Raw genomic sequence first — 22,443 nt, forward strand, 5'->3', positions numbered from 1 at the left:
TTAAATTCAAATTTCCCGCCTTCTCTAACCTCCAAAGTTTGACATTTCGCAAAGGGGAGACGCCGAATTTAACAGAATCTCAAATAAAAATACAGTTGCGGTATAAATTGAACAGTATTTTGGCACTTCTTGGTTGAATTTCATTGTTTTGACAATCATCTGATTGCTGACACAGTGAAGAAGTGCCAGTTTTTTCCAAGCAAGAAAACTCCAGTTCCAAGGTACAAGTTATCAAGTTAAGTTACCCCACTTGAAATTTGATAATGATTGCTTTGAATCAAACAAGTGTAATTAATCAGCTGTTTTCACTTTTCGAAAAGAATTTAAAAATAAATTATTAATTTGTAATGGAGCAAACGTTCCTAATTCCTATTGAAATATATTTATTTATTTATGAACGTTTACAGAACGAAGATGTCTTCCATCTATGTTTCATGAAAGCAAGTCTCATTTATCTTTTGACACAAATGTCAAATGTCATTCAGTCAGCGAAAAAGCAGTGCAGTGGTATGAATCTTGTTTGTAGAATTAATCAAAAAGTTTTCCTGATTTTTTAATGCCACACGATGGTTTTTACATTATAATTACGTTATTACAAAATAATACCTAATTAAAGTGAGGTTATGTATCGGTAAGAAACGTCAAGGCTTTGCGAGATTGCGACTATAAACAGGATTTTTCTAATGATGATGAATGTCCTCATACTAAAATTGTAATTCTAAATGGCACGAACTAATGCAAAATATACAACTTTTACCATATTTCGACAAGAATAGAATTTGCAAAGATTTTGTTACAAAGCATGCACCATGCTCATTTCATAACTGCTTGGAATGAAATCTATTCCAGTAATTACCTAAGAATTTTGTATTTTCACAGCATTATGTTTTAACAAAATTTCTGTAAAAAATAGATATGGTTGCAAAAGTTAGACTTTATTAGATTCTCGTTCTTCACTTCCCCTGAATTAAATTCCCACTTGAGAATGAATTTTTCTTGCTTCGTTACTTCAAGCCTCATTTAGCTTCATCTTATTCTGCAAGCAGCAATTATGCTAATTTCCATACAAATGAATCGGACGAATATTCCTCCACTTGTAAATATTTATGAGCGCCCAACACCCCTTTTGTAACTCGACGATGTTGCGTTGGCAAACTGGAGGTTGCCTGACACACCGAAATTTATGCCTCCACGGGTCCCGATTTTTATTCGGACATTTTTAAAACAGCAAAAACCACAGGGAAAAGGATTAACGAAGCTTTTTAATTGGCTCAAATGGCATTTGTTTCGTGCCGGCTATTATAAAATGCAGATTTCTTTTAAGCCGTTTAGGTCCGGTCCGACGAGATAAAACGCGCAACTTGTTTTCCCACTCGGTGGAGATTTGCTGATAAATACTGCAAACCTAAGAGGAATCGGAGCGCCGGTTCTGAATCATTCAGGAAGATGCGAGTATTGGGAAATAATCCGGTAAACTGTTACTCGAGCTCGATAAGTAAGGACAATCTAGTGATGATATATGACAGTTTATCGGCAGGTTCATCTCGCGCCGCTCCTCTAGCGGCGACAAAATCACTCGACGAAAGTTGCAAACGTCACATTCAATCAGACCGTATTTACTGCTTGTTTTATGGACTACTTACACCTTTCGCCTCTTCCGCGAGTGTAAATCGTCGGGAAGAGTATTAGCACTACAGCTCGCAAACTGCCGACACCGAGATAAACTCCTCACTTCCTGACACGTCAGCTCTGGGGATTTCACTCCGACGGGATCTAGGCGCAAGGAGCTCATTCCGCAGCACGCTTCTTTCGATAAACTGCGAAATAATTTCTCAATTTAATTTATGACGACCGTTTTAATGTTCCGTTTCGGCTCCGTCGCCTCCAATTTTCCGCTCCGGAACTGCAGATTTTTGCAATCTCGTCATTTTTCATTTTTTTCAGACACCCCAGACTAAATCTTTTTCTCTTCCAGGTGAGTCACTTCAGCGTCCCAATGGCCCAGTTATCGACCACACTCATCAGTAAGTCAATACATTGCTATAAATAATTGTATTACGGATTTATGAACACCTTAAATATTCAGATGTTAATCACTCTGTTTCGATGCCGAAATAATTGAATTAAATGCTATCACGACTGGCACAACCCATCACGTGATTCAAGATTCAAGATTTACAACGATTTATTGGCACTTTGAAGCTCCGCAACAATTTATTTCAGACATTTGAAATGTCACAAATATCCAAATCCACTAAATACCGATTTATTAACCCCACTGATCCCATTTCGAACTTGACCATCGACGCAATTTACACCAGGTCGCTGTTAACCATCGGAGTAATTTACCAAATCACAACTGCTTCCAGTCGATCCTGTCGACTGTTTTTTTATTTTCTTTTAGTTGACATTTTGTCAATTTCCCCCCGGTCGACGACTTCTGCAATAAATCCGGTGCGGTTTCCCGAACAAAGCGTATTTCCATAATCTATTGGGATTCGAGACGGCTTTCCAACTTGATCGAACGCATCATATTTATTTTCATATCTAATACGGAGAAAAGGTTTGAGATGATGCTTTAGCGCTTTCTTGTACTTGTACGGTCCTCAGACCTAACAAATAACCTGTCAGATGTGACTGATGTTACAATCTAGACGCGAAAGACTAAGTGGACGTCGTAATTTAGTTCGTACGTTGCTGGTGGGAAGTGCACTAAAGGTCTAAGTAGAAACTGAACGGGTCTGTTTATTACGGTTGTTTTTCTGGTTGTCTATGTCTACATAAATCATCGTTTTCTTTCGCCATTTTTATTACAAGATTCCTGTGTTCTTCCCCCATATATTTTTTAATATAAACTTTATGTTCCATTCGGGTTATTCTTCCTTCATTTACTTTCGACGTTCGCCGTTCCAGTTTTCACCGATTTCCTTATTACATTCACGTCATCTCTTATTGTCTGACGTAAAACTACCCCTTTCTGATGCTATCCAATTTATTAAACGAGATTCGACCTAAATCTTGTCTCTTTCATTGTTTACGTCTTGTGCAGATGCCTGTTGATTGTTATTTCCTTTCTCTATTGCCTATTGCTAATCAGTCAGTCGATAAAAGCAGAGCACCAACAACCACCTCACGACAACGAATTTCCCCACATTTTTAAATCGACTGTTACAATATTTTTCAATTATTTTTTATCTGCAAATGGGATCATAAGGAGGACATTATGTTGAATCCTTTCCTCCGGTTACGAAGAATGATCGGGGTGGATTTGTCTTCGTTGGACAAAATGCCCGATGCGCCTCTAGAGGCTAACCGTTGCGCTTAATTTTGACGAAGAGTACAATAAAGTCTACCAGTAGGAACATATTTTCCACTTATCTAGAGCAACACCTCTTGAAACAAGACCACAAAGTACACGTTCTGAAGAATTGGCAACATGCAAGGGTGGTAAAATAGATGTGTAGGTGTCCGCCTCGTCCCTTCGAAATAATATAGCGGAGCTTCTCATTACAATTATTCACGTTGACTCTCTCCCCGTCCCGGTCGAACGGGGGATGAATTTCAACCAGTACCAGTATATTAATTTAGTGGAGAAAGTGGTGGATCAACCCTTACTCCATTGTGGGAGTAAGGGTTGCCAAATGAAGCGAGATGAAGCCACGACGCTCCTCTTAATCGAGAAATTCTCGCCTTCGGGTTTAATTAAAAATGTTCTTTTACACAAGCGGAATAAAAAAATTATTGGGGTGTAAAACAACCCGGAAATTACGCGTTTATCCCTGACGATTCTTAATCCCGGTCGGTGGTTTCGTTTTGTTGGGAGATTGTTATCGCGAGGAACGTACAATCGCCGCCTGATTAGACCCGGGACGTCCCCGCCCTCAGTCGATAAGTTGGAGAACTGTAAAAGCAGAGTTGTTCGAACTGGTGAAAAGCTGTGGATTTTGTTATTCTGTGTGGAGAGACTTAATCCAGTCTGAAAGTAAAAATTTGAAAAGGCTGGTCCAATTTATTTGGGGTGGAGACTTAGTACGTGAAGGTTGGTAAGCTCGATGATTTTTTTGCGCAGAGGGTAATAATGAGGGGTTAATGTCGGAGCGTGACTCGACTCCTGAATGGTGACGATTGGTTAATTAAAAGAGATAATACAACACAGCGGTTGCTGTCATTAGCGGTTATCTTATTTGGGGGGTGGTGATAAAAACGGGGTGGGTGTATGGATTGCGGCGCAGTCTGTTTCGCAACAAGACGAATTAACTAATGCTTCCAGGTAAATTAGATTTTATCTCGGTACAAGTTACTTAAGCTGATTAAAAATAAAAATAAAACAATTTGAAAGCTACATTTTTCAAAGATTTTTAGCGATATTGTGAGACGAAAAAATCTTTCAGATCTGAGAGCTTATACAGTGCCATGAGTAATACTTATATTCACCTACTTAATTGTGTCAATTATAAAATATAATTAGCCCCAAAAAATGAAATAAAATAGATTTCGCCTCTTTTTTGTTCGTATATTTTTGTTTTGTACTATTTTTAGAAAAGTATCAGTACTGTAGTTGCTCCCATACTACTACAGATGCGTCTTATCCCCACCCTCGATTATATGACTTAAGTAAGAAGAAACAACCTCGAATATTTCGTTGAGTTGTATTCGTTGCGAATAAAGCTACTTAAGTAGGCGGAGCCAAACATAAATGGCTCAGACATTGAGAACCAACCAGAAAATCTCAATTGTTATTTTAACTTTCTAGGTTAAGGGAGTATTTCAATCTAAAATTAAAAAAAAAACAAAAAAAATCGTATGGCTTTTTCTTAAAAACTAGGACGTCGAAAATGTCTCTGAAATACTATTCAGAAATTTCACGGTAGATGCGCCATGTTTTTTAAAATGGATGCCAGCAAAAGTTTAAATGAAATGAGAGAAAAATCATTATTATGTAATTTTTACAATGCTCCCATTCTCTGAATTTGCAATATATTTTTTTATTTTTAATGCTGCCCCAGGCACAATTATACCGATTAAGAAGACTGATTCTTCGTTTTTTCTTTTGAGATGAGCAGAACTGCTGAATTCGTAAGAAACATTTGGAATTATTTTTTTTGCGGAAGTACCTAATCGTTTATAACGAACCTAATTGTAAATTGATTTGTTAAGACATTAATAAAGACTCCTTAAAAAACTAATAAATTAATTAATAAAAAAATGAACAGGTCTGATTAATGTTTATTGGAAGTACATACTGTTAAAAAACTATACATTTTTTGAATTAATCTAGCTACTGCAACTGTACGTACCCATTTACACACTAGTAGCAGTTGTCTTTGTTTTTTGAGGGTTCTGCAAAGTGAATTATCGAAATTAAAAAAAATTAACCACTGAATTGCAACCGTTTACTTACGTAACAAGGAACTCAAAACAACTTTATAATAAAATGGAATGTCACGACAAACTTTAAGACTCCCTAAAATAAAATAAAAAAAGATGACGCTTGAGTAATCATGGTACGAGTATATCAATACTTTAGTTTGTGACAATAGTCTTATTTACATTGTTACAGTGGCAAAATTTTGAGCGTGTTTAAATGGAATTAATGTAGCACTGGAATTGCCCGGTCCGGACCTAACCCCGCTCGAATCTCTGTAGAGTGAAAATTTATGACTCGCATATTGTCCAGTCAGGCAAGTGTGATTTGTCTTTAACACCATACTCACGTAGATGGATCAGTGGGATTTATAAGGAAAGGTTCGCTCCTAAATCTCATTCTCAGTCCTCCGATGGTTATATCTGTAAGTTGTGAACTGTCAAAACGAGCGGAACTGTTGCAAAAATACTCACTAGCAAAGGCAGTCATCGCGTGTCGCATCGAATGGAAGTTGATGAAGGTTATGACACCGTAAGCGTTATCGATGCGAAATTCGAGCAACGTCTTCACGTTGATCTTGGCGGTGAACAGGTCGAACAGCTCTTGTTTGGTTACGGTCAAAGGGAAGTTGGTGAAATACAAATTTGTCTTCTGGAAAAAAAAAAGACGAGGGTGATCAGGTGATGTGCGGTGCGGTGTGGAGGTCTGTTAGGTAGAGCGGGACTAGTTGAGGAATTTTTACGCAAACGAACATAGTGACTAAACGGTTTGTAATGAACACAAAATATTTACAACAAAAGAAATGTGAAAATAATTTAAAAATACTGCGAAGTGTCAGTTGTCGGAATAAGAGTGGTTACATTTGCAACAACGCTTACATTACTGTTTTTTTTTATTTTGTGTGAAAATTAAAGATACTCTTTACCTACTCTTTTCTAGTGGTTTTTGATATTTGAGGTTATGTAAGTTACATTGTGCATCAATACGTGCTGCAATGTTTAGATTTATTGTTTATGTGGTGTGTGCCAAAACCGATTAATTTCATTAAGAGAACAATCATGCCGAACCGCTTTATTTTATCTCCTTAAATGCTTTATAAATTTGTTGACAAACAATTACAGGTTACAGGTTTCATTGTAATGCCACGGTTAAAAACTTGCCAATTTCTAAGTTTATTACAAACACGTTTTTTTATTTATGCAATAATTAATAATTCAATTAAACAAACAAAAAAAATGTACAAAAGATTGTTTTTACAAGACGTTCGATTGCAATAAAAATGTTCGGGTAGGTCGCCATTTCCGTGTTTTTAGGTATTAATTTGACTTTGACGTAACTGACATTGCCAACCTACTATTAAGAAAACACCAACACCGGCGAAATAATACAGACAGTTCCAAATCCCATATTGAAATTAGACGGAAACATTTTTAAAAACGCGAATATTGACAGACATGTGACAGTCATGTCCGTCCATTAAATAAACAGTAAAGTTACCTCCTAAGGGGAATAAAGGGCGATTTTTTTCATTCCCTCTCTTGGGAGGGCGATCTGCTGAAGCATTCCTTGCCACATCGCAAAGAAATCTAAAATGGATCTGCTTAGGGATGGATTCGGACGGATGGTGGTGGGTTCAGAGGGGTAGAGATCTGATCCGACTTCGCCTATCTATAAAATACGCTTTTTGCACATATCAAGATGTAATGGTGCGGGAAAACCCCCGAAAAAACCCACACCAGGTCAGGCGACCCTCAGACTCGAACCCCGCACGTCCCTGTCGCAAAGGTTACCGTTTAGTACTTTCCAATCTGTACGGTTGGCAAGACATTAAACTAATTTTTGTGTGTTTGACAGTTATTGCAATCACATCTCCTTGCTTAAATTAGGCAGCGTTGCATTTTATACGAAAAATACTTTGAATTTCCTCTTTTGACGTTTTTGATATTCGACGCTTTGACAGATTTTCCCCCAACACAGCTTGCAGCCAACACTAGGGCGTGGACAAACAATAAAATGAAAAGTTTCCTTAATATGGTTTGCAATGTATATTTTTATTTTCCCCAGGGAACAAAATTCAGTAGCTTTACCGCGTGTAAATTGCGGTGTTGGCGGATTGTTGATACGTGAACAGGGTATAATGAAATGACTCCAGCGAGCGAGCATCAAGTGGTCCGTCAAATTTCATCTCACAAAAATTGAAATGAATTGGAAAAAGTTTTATAAACACGAATACTGACAGATATGACAATTCAAGTCCGTACGAACCGATCTACGACTCCACTTTTCATTTCTCTTGTTCCTTTTCGACGTTTTTGTGCTTGATTTTATTAAACTTGTTTTACTAGGCCGCTGAGTGTAACCACTTGTGTAGTGTTTTTTTACTGCCCCACATTGTATTTTGATTGTCGGTTGGGGCATAAAAATAAAATAAAAAAATTCAGCGGCGCATCTGTCCTTTCCGTTGCTCACCGACTTGTGTCTATTTTTCCTGGAATGACTGTGATTTCCACTTTGCTAATTTAAATAAATAGACGATATTTCACAATCCCACACTCGTCGAGTAAAATTTCCCACAAGCCGGAAAGACTTACGTGTCTTAGCAGTTTCGGAACGGCCCAATTGACCGAAATGCTGACGACCGGTCCGAGATGAATAAAGGGCCAAACCTTCCTGTGGGCCCTCATGGCGAACTGATGGTCCACGAACGTGCAGAAGCAGTACTTGCTGAACGGTATCCTCGACGGCTTCATCGAGATATTCACCAGCCCCTCGCCCATCGCTTCCCAGATCACGGCCCGCAGCCAGTCGTCGGGGACGCACGCCGGGATCCTCTTCAGGATCAGCTGGGTGTTGTCCATGGACAGGTTGACGGCGACTCGGTGGTCGCCGGTGATGGGCTCATTGTCGAGGCAACAGACCGCCCTCCGACTGGCCTCCACGCGCATGTACCGCACGAAACACTTTCCCCTGTTGCTCCCGCTGTAGTCCATCAGCAGCCGCACCTCGAAGATTTTTCCGCACCGGAGGAAGAACACGAACAGGGTTTCCACCGAGAGATCCCGCGGGAGATTCGACGCGAACACTTCCGACATGGGCTCGGGGAACTGGTCGGGGTCTAGCAGCTTCACGTGCTTTTGCCCGTTGATTTGGTACACTCGGTATCGCTGTTGGTCGCAGATGAGCAGCTCTTCGGCGGCGCGGATGCTCACTTCGGAGGCCATCGCTGATGGTCTTGATAACAAAAGACGAGCGCTGGTACTACCGGCTGGGTTATAAAAGTGCCAAGATGTGGTGCCCCCACTCCCAGTGTTACTCAATCTGGGGGCCAGCCTGTCTTCCACAGCCAATCGGCCTTCAGATTTTTGCGATCGCGCTTGCAATTACACCGGGTGACATGTATTAAATAGTACAAAATTCACTTAAATATATTTTTATTTTGTTGTATAATCTTGAAATACAAAAAACTAAATGTTAACTTGTTATAAAATCTATACTAGCATCTACTCGTAATTGACTATCTTTATGACGTAAGTTATGACCAGCTGCACACTCGTCTGAAGAAGAAAAGCAAATAGAAAAAAGAAACAAAAATAAATCACTTTCTCTTATCAACTAATACTCCTACCCTTACGCTTATAAAACGCTACAAACTACGTAAAATGGATTAGGGTGAAAAAGAACATGTTTGATGGCCGTATTCGTCATGTAAACACTTGCTAGACCCCTATTATGGGGCTCACTCTGAGTTCCTTCTCCAACTGTCTATGGTGCCTGACGAGCTGTTCCGTTTCTCTTTCGGTTTGTTTCTTAAGTTGATGGAATGCTGGACCAAGCGCCTCATGGTCGGCGGCACCGACCTAAACATAACCTAATTACGACTCGATCAATTTTTTTCAGTTTATTCTTACTTGCAGTAGTTCTCCGGCATTTTCCCCATTCGATGGGTCTTGCTGTATTCGATGGGCCTGGCCCACTCCACCCCGATAACTTTGTCCGAAATCACAAGTCCTGAAACAGTCGCGGGGGTGAATAGGCCGTCGGCCTGATTAGGGGTGAAATCGCACCGATTAAAAGTTTTAAGGGTTGGCAAGTTGGCCAGACTGGTTAGATCAGTCACCGAAAAGGGATAAGTAAATAATGAAGTTCACCTGTCAGTTGCCTGAGGGCTTGCTCGGCGTATTTCCTCTGGGTGAAATGGATGAATGCAAAGTCGCTGATTTTGTGTATTTTGAGGATGTTTGTGCACCCGATCAGGTCGTACAGGATTGATTTCAGCTGGTCCGAATTTACGCTGACGGGAATGTTGCTCAAGTACAATTTAGTCACCTGAAATTAAATTTCAAATTAGCGCATCCATTACGGGTCTGAATTGTCAAATTCAAGGTAGGCCAAAATTTACTGACTGTACAATTTATTTAATTTTTGATGGAACTTTTGCTGAGAGTGTACTGATAATGTACGGGGTGATCAAGAAAAACTGTTTGAGCTGGCAATAAAATTAAGATTTTTTTTTTTATTCTGCTATTTGCAACACTGAAATCGTATATGTTTTGTTAGTTTATTTGACAGATATCTGATGTAACAGGGACAAATGGTAGGAGCAAATACAGTTTAATTTTTTGTTTGTTTAATTAAAATGAAGTCTTACAGTATTGACAGATAACTGACATATCTTAATTTTGACAATTATCACATCATCACAATTAGTTGATTTTATTTTACTGAAACAGATTTGCTGGCCTAAAAGTATTTAAACGACTTTTGCATTATTATTATTAAACATGTCTGCCAGGATTTTAATTGTTGAAACATTTGAAAAAGAAAAACTGTCCCTACCTGTTTCATGATTTCGGGATTGACCACGGGCAGGGGCTCCGCCCAGTCGACAAAAATCGGCTGCCCCCAGACCACCAAGTTTCCGGGTGCCAACTGCCGCCGCGCGATCGCCGCCAACCGATGAGACCCAAACTCGACGAAAACGAAACCTCTGTTAAGGCGCTCGTTGTAGGGCTCCGAATACAAGATCACGTTGACAATCCCCTCGACAAACTTCTTCAAAAGCTCCTTAATCTCGTCCAGAGTGGTGCACCTGGGGATGTTCCCGATGAACAGGCGACGGTTATCGACGGACATGGAGACGGCGATCTTGGTCTTGTTTCTCATTTTGTAGTTGTTGAAGAAGTCCACGGCGGCGTGGGCGTCCTCCACGCGAAAGTAAGCCACGAAAGCGTAGCCTCTGTTGCGGCCGAAGAAGTCCATCATCAGTCTGACGTTGTAGATGGCCCCCTTGAGGCTGAACAGCGGGATGATCTCGTCCTCGAACACGTCGGGGGGGAGGTTCCCCACGAAGACTTCGGTGCCCTTGGGGGGCGGCGCGATGCCTGAAGATGCCCTCGGAGAGTAGATTCTTTGGCCGTTGTTCTGGATGATCTGGTAGTCGGTCCCGACGAGGAGCTTCTCCAGCCGCTCCGCTTTCGTCAGGTTTTTGGCGTGCTCAGTCCACAAGGTCAATTTGTTCATGGCGGAGGGCGTGCACATGTCACACTTATTAAAACAATACTGAATCCGATTTTGATGAAAAGGTGTTTGGGGACCAGTTGCAGACAGGTTTGCAGCGGTGTCAGCAAAAGAATGACGTCATCGAGTACTTCGTCCGACCGTGAGACTGCAGGTGTGATCTGTTTTTTTTTTGTATTTTTCTAACGAGATTAATAAATACACATCTAGTGCACTGGACTAGCAAAGGCGGCGTCCCATTTTCACAAAATAAAAATGTGTCACTTCTAGAAAAATATCTGTGGTGAAGGTCACGTCGTAGCTCGGGTCTGTATTGTTGTAACTGTCACTGTAAGAAATGTCATAGATGACAAGTGACAAACTTAATTGTAACACTTCAAAGGGTTCAAAGTGTCTTGGTGCACGTCAATGGATTGTAAAGCAAATCCAGCTGAAAATAAAATAAAAAAACCTGATCGTGTGAACCACACACGTGATGCGCTCTTGTTTGAGAGATAATTCTTGGAAGTGATGACTCATGTTAATGAAGGAGGGTGCAATAAATGTAATTCTTGGAAATTAGGTGTGCGGTCCTTGGTTTTACAATTTTACATTCTTCATGAAGTGTTTTGTTTATAATCAGCGTAGGTGGCGCCTCGGACAAGATAAAAGGAGGGCGCTGCGACACACGTCAAATTTTTTGAAATAATTCTTGTATCTAAAATATCAAGTTTTATTAGTGAAAAAACAGAACATTTTTGTATTATTCTTATATAAGAGAAAAAGTTAAACACACACAAACACAAAATTATCTGGGTAAAACACGTCTAAATTGGCAAACTTTACATAAAATCTTAGCTAATTGTTTGTTGCACATCTGCTTGTATTGTCCTAGTTTCAATTAAAATGCATACAATAAAATGTACATCGTAATTATTAAAAATCATGCGAAATATTTCCTACTGATGCTGAGTCCACAATAAAATCTGTAAATATCAAAAATCGGAGTAAAACGAGTGCTGTATGCATCGATTAGTTAAAAAGTCGTCAGACGTGGACCGAAAGAAGGAGACATCGTCGAAAATATTCTTGGAACGCTGTGCTCCGTGAGGTCTCTTCGATTTTTCTATAAGCCTGCGGAGTCTGGGGGGCACCGACCTAGACCAGGCTCGAATCAGGACAACGTCAAAATAAACTTGCAACTTACGTGCACAAATTGTCCGGGGCGTGATTCTCTCGGTATTTTTTGCTGTAATTGGCCGGTCTCGCCCATTCTACTTCGATCCGTTTACCGTAAAAGAACAAAAACTGCGACACTGCAACGAAACATCGCTCTTTGATCGATTCGGTTTATTGTTTTGACATATGTCACAACAGTGACAAAGTCACAATATTTGTTGTGCCATACCTGATTCCAGAATTTTCAGAGCCATTTCGGCCCCGATTCGGTCGTAAAAGTGCACGAACGCGTAATTGTCCCGCTTGTAGATCCTCACTATTTGGATGTTCTTCAAAATTGTCAGAATCAACTCACGGAAGTGGTCGCATGACCAGTTCACCGGCACGTTCTTGAAGTACAAGATTTTCACCTGAAACAACTCCCTTTCCTGTATTTGTCTTCAATTTAATGTGTACTTGTGTGGAATTTTTGTAGTTAATTTTTTACAGTTGGTAACTATATTTAATCTGAAACGTCATCATGACGTCATCACCCGCTTGGTAAATTAAATCGTTTTCGGCAAAACGGGATTTAAAAGCGGTATTAAATAACGACGCAAACAAAGTCGAAAACCTTAAACAATAAAGTGAAACATACTTATTAAAAAACTGGTCCATAACGTCAAGAACAAATTGTTTGCGATAAAGGTACGATCACACATTTTTGAGTAGGGTGTTGTTTTAATGCGGATATTGTAGCACAACAAAAGTAATAAAACCAGCGGGTCGTTTTCACAAAGGAACAAAGGATTATTGTATTGGCTTTATTAACTGCAACAATTGTTGCCCATAGAACAGGTTAAATGTGAACGAGTGACATTACGAAATCGTTGCCAACCTAAACGCAGGTTAAATAAAATGAGTGAGTGTATGAATGGGGTGATTACCTGCGTTAAGACCATTGGGTCGACGATGGGTTCGGGTTCCGCCCAATCGACGTAAAACTTTTCGTAGTTGCCCCAGAGGCAAATGACCCCGGCCAGGAGCTTTCGGCGTGCGATGGCGGCGGTCGCGTGCGACTCAAACTCGACGAAAGCGAAGCCCCGGTTCAGTTTGGGGTCCGTCTTTTCCGCATAAACTATCACCTTGACGACTCCGTCGATGATCCTTATCAGCTCGGTCTCGATCTGCTCCGTGCACTTGTTCTTGGGGATGTTGCCGAAGAAGAGCCTGCAGTTGTCGAGCGAGACGTTCACCGTCATGTAGGCGCTCCGCGACTTGCTCCTGACGCGGCGGTTGTTGAAACGCAGGATGGCCTCCTTGGCGTGCGCCACCGAGTAGTAGTTGACGAAGGCGAAGCCCCTGGTCCGGCCGGAGAAGTCCATCATGAGGCGCAGCTTGTATATGGGGCCTACCTGGGAGAACAGCGGGATCAGCTCGTCTTCGTAAAGGTCCCGCGGCAGGTTGCCCACGAAGATTTCGCTGCCTTTGGGCAAGGGCGCGCGGGGGGGCGCCGGCGAGTTGTAAATGCGTTGGCCGTTGCTCTGGATGATGGGGTACGTGATTTTGTTCATTTTTTTGGGGGGTAAAAAGACGCTAACACGATACACTCGGAACTGATGCGATTGTGCTAATGAACAAGACGCTTGATGATGGCTGATTAATTGGATTGTGTTGGCCTGATTGGTCAATTATGGCGCGGATAGGTTTTAGGTTGAGGAACCGCAAAGGTGGGGGAGGTAGGGACCCAGCGGGTTGCATCATGTAACGGAATTTACAAAGATTTAAATTCGAAAACGCGCTTTCTACAACTGACAACAAGAAAAAATGAAATTCCACGGAGAATCGAAGAAGCAACAAAATTTTGCTTTGCAATGTCCAGGTATGGGGTTGCGAATGAAAACAATTTGCAATTTAGATTTCCTTTATTTACTGAAATACAAACACAAATTAAATACAAAGTGTCGGAATTAATTTCAACACAAAAAACCTATTTACAAACTGTCCGTATTTAGGGACTTTTATTTCTACAAAAGTTCCTAAAGAAAAAAGTTAACTCCCTAAACATGATTTGTAAAAATTTGGATTTACTGCTACTTGAGTCAAAATTTAAAGTGCTCCGCAAAAATGTCACAAATGAAATACCCAAGTATTAATTAAAAATTATTTTTGAAAAAAACTTGATACAAAAACGGTTGACTTAAATTAGAACTAGACGCTCAACTTAGGTATATTATATTTTCATGGTGGCTCATTATTGCTTTTCTTTAGGTGTACTGAATTTTTTTGAAATATTAAAAAGAAAAATCAAGCACTACAGTCAATAGGAATTATTTTGATAACTAACAGGCCTTCAAATAAATTTATATTTAGAGCAACCTACGGAAATTCAATTGTTTACAACATTTTTCCAGCGTAGAAAATGACGCAAGAAACGCCTGACATTTTAACGAAATAAAATTAGGTTAGAAAATATTTTTTAATTTTTGTAGTGCATTCTCTCTCCCTCCACGGAAAATGACAATATGAAATTGGGAAAAAGCTTACTATGCAACTCCGGAGAATAATTGGTTACCTACAAAAATTACTTTACACTGTTAACAGAATTAGAATGTCTCCTACGCCTATTCTAAATATATATTTATTTGAAGGCGCGATATTAGGTAGGTACTATCACTGCTACTCATGTAATGGGTGTATAGAATACATATTTATAAAATGTAGATACTGAACCTTAACCTCAACATTTATAAATATTTTAAAAATCCTGATGTAAATTGTAAAATAGTAACAAACAATAATTAACAAATTTTAAAAGTAGGTACTGGAAATGGTACCAAATCATTCTCTACTTGCTCTAACAATGAAATCGCAAAAAAAAAACAATAAAACACATTTGTCTGTCTTCATTGATTCATAAAAGCAACTAAAGCGATTCCGACTTCTTCGAAATCTGGCTGTATCTTCTGGAACCAACAAACTAGTCTAGCGCCTCTTCTTTGATGTGTCTGTTATGACTCAGCGACCGGTCTTGAACAAAAACAGGTCAGTGTGGTTCTTTCGCAGAAATGCGATTATCACATTTTCTCTGAAGATGAAAAGAATGTTGTATCGTCAAGGAGCAACTTTGAGGGTCATCCAGGTGATTGAAATATTTTCTTTCGATGTCGAAAGAAAATGCAGCTTCTCAATTTTTTCATTTCTGAAAATACGAATTTTTACGACTGGGAATGTAACAAAAATCAAGTTGAATTGTGTCGATGAACGGCAAAAACAACGCCACACCTAACGGTACGACTATTGCGCTGTACTGAATGGTGATTGGAGTGTTACCGCAACTTGCGTTTAGTGGTGGTACCTGCGTTGTCCAATCGTCGACAGTTGAAATGTGTGATGTTATTCGTTGTTCAGGATGTCGCTCGGCCTTGAATTGGACGTACCTGACCGCTAGAAAATGTCTGCTTTTAACACTGTTGAAAATACAGTTGTTGAGACGATATTCCACGATATGTCAAACGCAAATTCTTATTTTCTGGAGCAGGATACTGTTTTGTAGAAACTGGAATGAAGTGTAGCATCTGAAACCAAAATTTTGTTTTTAATTTATTTTACCGTTTGTCCTAAAAGCAGATGATGCTTTTATCTCAACCGCAAGATAACAAACTAAGCTATTGACTGGCGGTACGGGGAATGAAATGTCTGTTGCGGCGGACGGCGGCAACTGATTCCTTTGTGGTGAGAGGGTGGTGATGTAAAAGTGAGCGTTCATTGGCTCACACTGTAGGCGTCGGTTAAATTCAACTGGGACCAACAGGTTTTTATTTTTTAAAGTTTGCTTCATAAGCTTTTAAATTAATAATTAAGGGGTGTTCTGGGATAGGATATTTCATAATTTTAGGGGCCTTTTTTAATTATGAAATTTTATACTGTCGGTTTCTGTGTACAGTTGGTTGCAAAAAAAAACGGAAACTGAATAAAATTGACACATTTTTACCACGGCTTCCTAGATTAATAAGAGTCGAAGCCTCTAATACGGCTGGTCGAGTTCATCAGTTGCAAGCATTTTTTCTGTTCCTGAGAGGGCGCCACTATACATTTGTGTATTTGGCTGCTTAACCGCGTACAAATCTCATTTTAAAAAGAATCGTAATTTGTATGTTACATACACTACTTCAAAAAGTAGATTATTGATAGAAAAAAAAAACATTAATACGATTTTTCATTCATTTAATTAAAAAAATATTCGTTTTTTGGTAGAGGGAGCTACTATACTTTTGGCTTTTGAAGGAACAGACAGTTCAAGGAACTCGACCAGCCGTATTAGATAAGGTACTATATCTTTAGAAGGTAGCGCCATTCCGCTCCACAATTTTTCGCCTCGAAATTAAAAAAGATGGCATCATCGATAAATCCCGTGAGTGTGACAAAGATAGAAGTATACACAATTTTAAGGGATGTTTGTATCGAGTCAAACAGAATCTATTTTTGTCACACTCACAGGATTTATCGATAATGCCATCTCTTTTAATTTCGAGGCGAAAAATTGTGGAGCGGAATGGCGCTACCTTCTAAAGATATAGTACCTTAGTATTAGAGGCTTCGACTCTTATTAATCTAGGAAGCCGTGATTTTTACAATTTTGCCATAGTGCGAAACCTTCTTACGAGAGATAGGTTAGAATTAACGTCAAAATTGAATATGACATTTTTAAAAATGATTTGATAAGTACTATCAATCAAGTAGACAATTAATTGACAAATGAACAAAACCAAATTTACTGTCGCGAGCAATAAATTTTGGTCGTCAATGTCATTTTAAAATTTGGTTAGATTGTCACAAATTAAAAAAAATTCCCTGCCTGATTATGCCCATGTCAACAAAGTGTCAAAAAAATGACAATTAATGTCATACAATATGATGGTAGGTTATGATATTTACGACTGTTTTACAATGGAGCATTTTCGATTGCGTCAAAGAATGACCTTGCCGACCAAAATTTATTGCTCGCGACTGCAAACTCGAGAAGTTATTAACAATAATTACGTAGATACTTATGGAAGAGAATTGTGTACAATTTTTATTTACTAGAATTATTGCAAAAATGAAAGACAAAAGGAGAAACTCCGTTCAGAGTGAAATAATTGGTCACAAATGATAAAGGAGTAGGTACATTAAAATAGGTACCCATTCGCGTGGCTAGTAACTTTACACTAGTGCCAACCTAATGGCATTTTGACAGTTCAAGTCTACAATGGACGAGTTTTATTGCTTTTTTGATTTTCAATTAAAATTGTTTTTAGTGAAAAAGAGTCGGCCTTATTAAACCTATCCATACATAACCTTTATTAAAAAAGCGAAGTTTACACAACTCAAATTATTAATTTTTGTATCTGTTGTTCTGTCATCTGCGTACGAAGTACTAGTTTTTTTGGCCAGCAAACACCTTTCCAAATTCTGATTATGTAACTAAATTTTGCACTCCACAAATTGTACTAAGCAGAACCCTACATCTACTTCATCAAGTGCACACCAGATGCCACCTCCTGACAACAACCTAAAAGCCACCTGTTCAATCGGTGTGGAACTGGGATGTCGATTTGGCTATTTGCCGCCATGCGGCACCACCTTCGCCTGGTTACAACGTTTATATTGAATGGCGGTAGAATTCCTTTCGAATTATCTCCATCAGCGCATCTGACAAACCTTTACAAATTATTACAACCATTAAGAATTGACAGTAAACGTGTATGTAATTTGACTTATTATTACTGTTTCCAAATGTAATCCCTCATACTGCCACGGTTTTCTGAAGCAAATACAGACATAACTTACCGGTTTTTTTTTCGGAGACAAATCGCACAACGTACCAAACAAACGAGTTTTTCTGTGACATTTCAGACAGGAAATAAATTTTATTTTGCATAATAGTTGTCGCCTACAGGTCGTAAATTTTTGGCGCGCTACCAAAGCTCGGCCATTCACCTGATTCAAAGGGATGCTAAAGTATCAGCGGTATTTACACGTTTTGTGACATAACGGAGGCACTAGAGAAACTACCGATTAACATATTCATATCTGCATCTTGTTTCATGCAGGTTATTACATAATGAATATTTTAATTTCCATACTAATTAGTACAGGGCAATTACTACACATTTTTGATTCTTTCCGCTCTGTTACTATTAATAACATTATTACACGACACTTACAATTCCTGTCTATAAATACTACTCTGTAGTGATATTTTGTTTTCTTTTTTTAAATCATTTTCAATCAACCTAATAATTAGGCTAATTAGGCTAACGAGATATGATTGTAACGAGCGTTCAAAAAAATATGTGGCGCAGGTCGCCTTTTTCTCGCGCTTTGAGCGTACGCCTTGACATTAGGTTTGACATGTGTGGTTTGATGAAGCTACGTCATACGTTAACTGAAACAAAAGCAAACACCAGACCACTTGACACATGTTTTTTTTGAACACTCTAGATCTATATTCACATCAGTTTTTTGTTGCAATCCAGATATTTAATGCAGACTGGACGCAGAAACAAACCAAAGTAATTAGACACAATTTATTTGTACAGTTTATTACACATTTAATGCCTCCTGTTAAGTGCTTCAATATTTATTGTTTCGCCACTCGTTTATTTCTTCGCATTTAGTTTTCAATTAACTTTGTGGTTAGTGTTGCGTCCGTAATAATTTTGTAATTGGTTTGTTTCCATTTAATTTCGGCTGTTAAATTTTATAATTATGTACTTTAAGGTTATGTTTACACTTGTCGGAGATTGTGTTCGATTTAAATTTCCCCCGTGCAATTTTATTTGTCGTATTATGTGCTATTTTATTTGTATATTTCACTACAAAACCCATTAACAAGATGTTTTTCTCAATCAGACAACTGTACTGTTTTCAGGTTGTTTTGACATATCAGCGATATGTACAGGGTCATTATAAATGATTGTACCATAGTAGTAGGCGTTGGCGGCTAAATTGAATGTGCCGCAAGCTTGATAACATGAGTGAGACTAGCATTGCCGATAGGTAGCGCTACTGGCGGTAGTGGAAATCTGTCTACTAGTTTGTCTAACGTTGCAAAGCAGGCGGCACATCCAAAATTTGTGTGGGTTTCCAACGCCAACTGCGATGGGACAATCATTTATAATGACCCTGTAGTATCTAAAGTAGACGCCTCTATCTGAGCCAGGGATCATAAATAATTCTGATTTGATGGCAGTCGTAAAGAATGCAAATATCATTGTTACAACAAACGTTTACGATTGGCCGTATTATGGTTGTGATAAGAGGACATATTGATTTTTTACCACAACAAAACTATTTCCTCTAGTTTCAATTTTTTTTGCAGGATATTTATGTGTTTTTTTTTGTTCCAGGTAAGCGCATCTTTTTCCACCAGAAGGTAATAAATTGAGCTCCAGAGAGACACTTCATTTTTCTGGTTCATCTGAAGATGTTGGTAATTAGGTTGGTACTTGTTCACGTGAACAGGGTACGGCCAGCCGCGAGCGCTTTAATCACCGAATCAATTTAACCCCGATATGAAACGTCCCGATTTATCAGCGAAATGCAAAAGGGGTGTTTCTGACGTTGACGTAAATTGTTGTTCATCACGTCGCCTCCCGTCGAACAGATGAGTTCTGTGCACTAGATTATCACCAGCTCAGATGCTACACGAAAGTCCTTTCAAAGGCGTATATTTATAAACGTTATCGACGTGGAGAGTCTGATGTTTTCGGGGGTGGATGCAGGGGGTGTAAATCAATTTGTAGTTGTTCGCTTCGGCTTGGCAGCCGGCACCTAATCAAATTCAGCGTTATTCGCTGTCGTATTAACAAGGAGGGCTTTTAAACTGTCACTCCTCGACTCCCCGGCGCGCCGTCAGAGGGCGCACGCCTAATTGTATCGTCCGGTAGATATCGACAAGACGACGTCCCTAATTACACCTGCTCGTGCCCTTCTCGTGTCGATGCTCTCCCTCTTCGGACGGGAACACAATAATTAGGGCCGAACCCGGTGTCTCGCAGGAGCGTTAACTCTCCTGCGAAATGGAGATCTATTCGGTGCGCTCCGACGATTTATTGCGGCGCGCTGGAGCACACTCCAGACGATGGGAAAATGCAGGACCCTCGTTAACGTTGCCGATGTGCTTATCAAGTGTTTACGTCAACGCGATTTTTACCGGAAGAGCTTTCGTTGGTGGCGGCATTAAATGTCGGCGAGCTTTTCACCAAGTGCTGTCGAGATACGAAGCGCGGATGTTTGGACGTTAAATGGAGACGACGGAGTATATCGACCGAAACGTGTTGGCACACGATTTACTCAGGAAGTTGCGAGAAGTTGTACTCTAATTTCGCCGTGCGGTTAGCTAAGTAGCCAGATTTTATGAATTAGTTAGGAGTTGCAGTGCGAGAACTTCCAGCGTGCTGGAACTTTTCCTTATGGGCTATTTGCGAGGAGTTTTACTCCAACTGGGGAGTTGTGACAATCACATTGTGATCACTTCAGTTCATATTCTCGAATGATTTACAAAATACAAGTTGTTGCCGAGGCGGTGACGGTCAGTCGAGGTGCTCGACTCTAATGGGTCTGTCACAATAGTGTTAATGTTAGTGGTAATGTTATAATGTTAGTGGAGATGGCAGTGGTGATGTTAGTAGTCCAGTGTTCACAATAATGTTAACGGAATGTTACTCTTACAGCTGTCAACGTGGTGTGAACTGTCACTGCGCCTGCGCGTGCGTGAAATTCTCGATAGTGATTGGTAGATGTTAACGAAGATGTTAAAGAACCAGACATTTTCTGGATCTCTTAACATCGTTTCTAACATTAACATCACCATCACCATTATTGTGAACGGTTGAACGTTTCACCAATGTTCTGAAGATTAACATTCTGGCTAACACTAACACTAACATTAACATTACCATTAACACTATTGTGACAGATACATAATAGTCCACGTGATAGATTAGGCGGTAGAGAAGAATGTTTGGGACAAATGTATCGCTCGTCCTGGAACAATAATTTGTGCGGTTGTTCCTTATCAGTGCATAATTGGTCGAATGTAATTTGTGTAAACGTCGATTTGTAAGCTGCGGCTCATTACGGCGATGGCCTTCGTGTCCTTCGACCGGAGTCGCACCCTCTGGTGCGTCAAATTGCACCTGTTTCAACTTCATCAATTAATTTCGCACCGTGTGATTTATCCTTTTAATTACAGTCAAAAGGACCACGCGAGCAGCGCCTCTCTTTCGCAACTATCGCCACTTAGTTTTCTGAAGGCCTAAAGGACTAATTAAATCCGGTCGGGCGGAGCGCCGAAGCCAAAGAAGGGATCTCCCCGCAAGACTGTGGGTTCTGGAGGAGATGCAAATTAGGACGGTTAAAATTTTCCGTTCGTCTGAATGATTGATTAATGACGGGAGCTTGATTCGGATTTGTCAAATATTGACGAAAACAGGAATGGAAAAATAATTATCGCCTCGTCGAATCTGACCCGGTTCGTCGACGGACCGGAAACATTAAAAATGATTCGGTGAATCACTTGGAAATTGTAGTCGCGCAGGGGACAATCGATAAAGCTCGTTGTCATGTTTACGTGTCCGAAATAATTCATTCCGACGAGAATGCTAAATTCGAAGATATCAAAATAATAAATTAAATAAAAACTGTTGCATCAGCGATTCTTGTCGCGTCGCCGATCCACGCCAACATTTATTTTCGGGAGTGATCGGGGGGGAGGGTCTATTTCGGGACGGTTTCACGTTTTCTATTGTTTTTTTAAAACGGCAGACCGACAGGTCCGAAGGAGCTAATTTGGGATCGGCGCGCTATAATTAGGTGTCCATTGAGGGAGTGCGTAAGCTAAAATTAAAAATGTCTGCAGTGAAGGTTCGTGGGGATAGTGTGGTGTGTGGTATGCACAGAGTGAGTTATTTTTCCAGTCTGTCGAATAATAATAGAATAAAATGTGGTGGATACAGCAAAATACGCTCTTGCAGGCGAGCCGACGATCGAGGTACGGCTTGCCGATGGCAACGAATCAGACACTTTTAAACTGCCAGTCAACCTAACTTTCACGTTCTTATTTTTTCAATATACAGGGTGTACTAAAAATGGCGCATCACATGATCCTACGTTGAAATGCAAGCAAAAACTCTAGTACCAATTAACTGTTAACCCTTTGCTAATGGAGTTATTAACAGTCAAACTTGGAAATTTGCTTCGATTGTAATGAAGAATTACAGGGCTTAGGTAAATGATCTGCCAAAATGTAAATAGTTCATTATCAGGCAAAATTGGGGTAATTGTTCACTTTAACTACTTCTGGAATGTTCGCTTTTTTTCTGGCTAGACAGCCTCAGGGCGTCTGCAATAATACAATTTTCAGTGGTTCTCAACGA

The 22,443-nt window shown here is 39.8% G+C and overlaps 3 protein-coding genes across 3 annotated transcripts; all 3 read right to left on the reverse strand.

The window, feature by feature from the left end:
* Window positions 1-5,111: 5,111 nt before the first annotated feature.
* LOC138132294 (probable RNA-binding protein 46) lies at window positions 5,112-8,586 on the reverse strand. The gene is made up of 4 exons (XM_069049806.1): window positions 7,957-8,586; window positions 5,839-6,016; window positions 5,715-5,787; window positions 5,112-5,464 (listed from the first exon to the last, which is right to left on the reverse strand). The coding sequence occupies exons 1-4, from the start codon at window positions 8,584-8,586 to the stop codon at window positions 5,455-5,457; spliced, it is 891 nt and encodes a 296-aa protein (XP_068905907.1). The 3' UTR covers window positions 5,112-5,454.
* Window positions 8,587-8,779: 193 nt separating this feature from the next.
* LOC138141610 (APOBEC1 complementation factor-like) lies at window positions 8,780-11,035 on the reverse strand. Its single transcript, XM_069062344.1, has 4 exons — window positions 10,202-11,035; window positions 9,514-9,691; window positions 9,274-9,373; window positions 8,780-9,222 (listed from the first exon to the last, which is right to left on the reverse strand). Exons 1-4 carry the CDS (start codon window positions 10,901-10,903, stop codon window positions 9,102-9,104), a joined length of 1,101 nt encoding a protein of 366 aa, XP_068918445.1. The 5' UTR covers window positions 10,904-11,035; the 3' UTR covers window positions 8,780-9,101.
* Window positions 11,036-11,481: 446 nt separating this feature from the next.
* LOC138141611 (probable RNA-binding protein 46) lies at window positions 11,482-13,825 on the reverse strand. Its single transcript, XM_069062346.1, has 4 exons — window positions 12,967-13,825; window positions 12,270-12,450; window positions 12,069-12,177; window positions 11,482-12,019 (listed from the first exon to the last, which is right to left on the reverse strand). The coding sequence occupies exons 1-4, from the start codon at window positions 13,591-13,593 to the stop codon at window positions 11,857-11,859; spliced, it is 1,080 nt and encodes a 359-aa protein (XP_068918447.1). The 5' UTR covers window positions 13,594-13,825; the 3' UTR covers window positions 11,482-11,856.
* Window positions 13,826-22,443: the final 8,618 nt, after the last annotated feature.

The sequence above is a fragment of the Tenebrio molitor genome, chromosome 1 (genome assembly GCF_963966145.1).
Source record: "Tenebrio molitor chromosome 1, icTenMoli1.1, whole genome shotgun sequence".
Lineage (NCBI taxonomy): Eukaryota > Metazoa > Arthropoda > Insecta > Coleoptera > Tenebrionidae > Tenebrio > Tenebrio molitor.

Excerpts from the sequence above, each read along its gene's own strand:
- LOC138132294 (XM_069049806.1), bottom strand. The coding sequence starts at position 8,586 with ATGGCCTCCGAAGTGAGCATCCGCGCCGCCGAAGAGCTGCTCATCTGC. Across the intron at positions 6,017-7,956 it reads TTCCGAAACTGCTAAGACAC|AAGACAAATTTGTATTTCAC; the intron begins GTAAGTCTTTCC and ends TTTTTTTTCCAG. Across the intron at positions 5,788-5,838 it reads CGCGATGACTGCCTTTGCTA|ATATAACCATCGGAGGACTG; the intron begins GTGAGTATTTTT and ends CACAACTTACAG.
- LOC138141611 (XM_069062346.1), bottom strand. The coding sequence starts at position 13,593 with ATGAACAAAATCACGTACCCCATCATCCAGAGCAACGGCCAACGCATT. Across the intron at positions 12,451-12,966 it reads ACCCAATGGTCTTAACGCAG|GTGAAAATCTTGTACTTCAA; the intron begins GTAATCACCCCA and ends GAGTTGTTTCAG. Across the intron at positions 12,020-12,068 it reads GCCCCGGACAATTTGTGCAC|GTCGGTGCCCCCCAGACTCC; the intron begins GTAAGTTGCAAG and ends AGCCTGGTCTAG.
- LOC138141610 (XM_069062344.1), bottom strand. The coding sequence starts at position 10,903 with ATGTGCACGCCCTCCGCCATGAACAAATTGACCTTGTGGACTGAGCAC. Across the intron at positions 9,692-10,201 it reads ATCCCGAAATCATGAAACAG|GTGACTAAATTGTACTTGAG; the intron begins GTAGGGACAGTT and ends ATTTAATTTCAG. Across the intron at positions 9,223-9,273 it reads ATGCCGGAGAACTACTGCAA|GTCGGTGCCGCCGACCATGA; the intron begins GTAAGAATAAAC and ends GGTTATGTTTAG.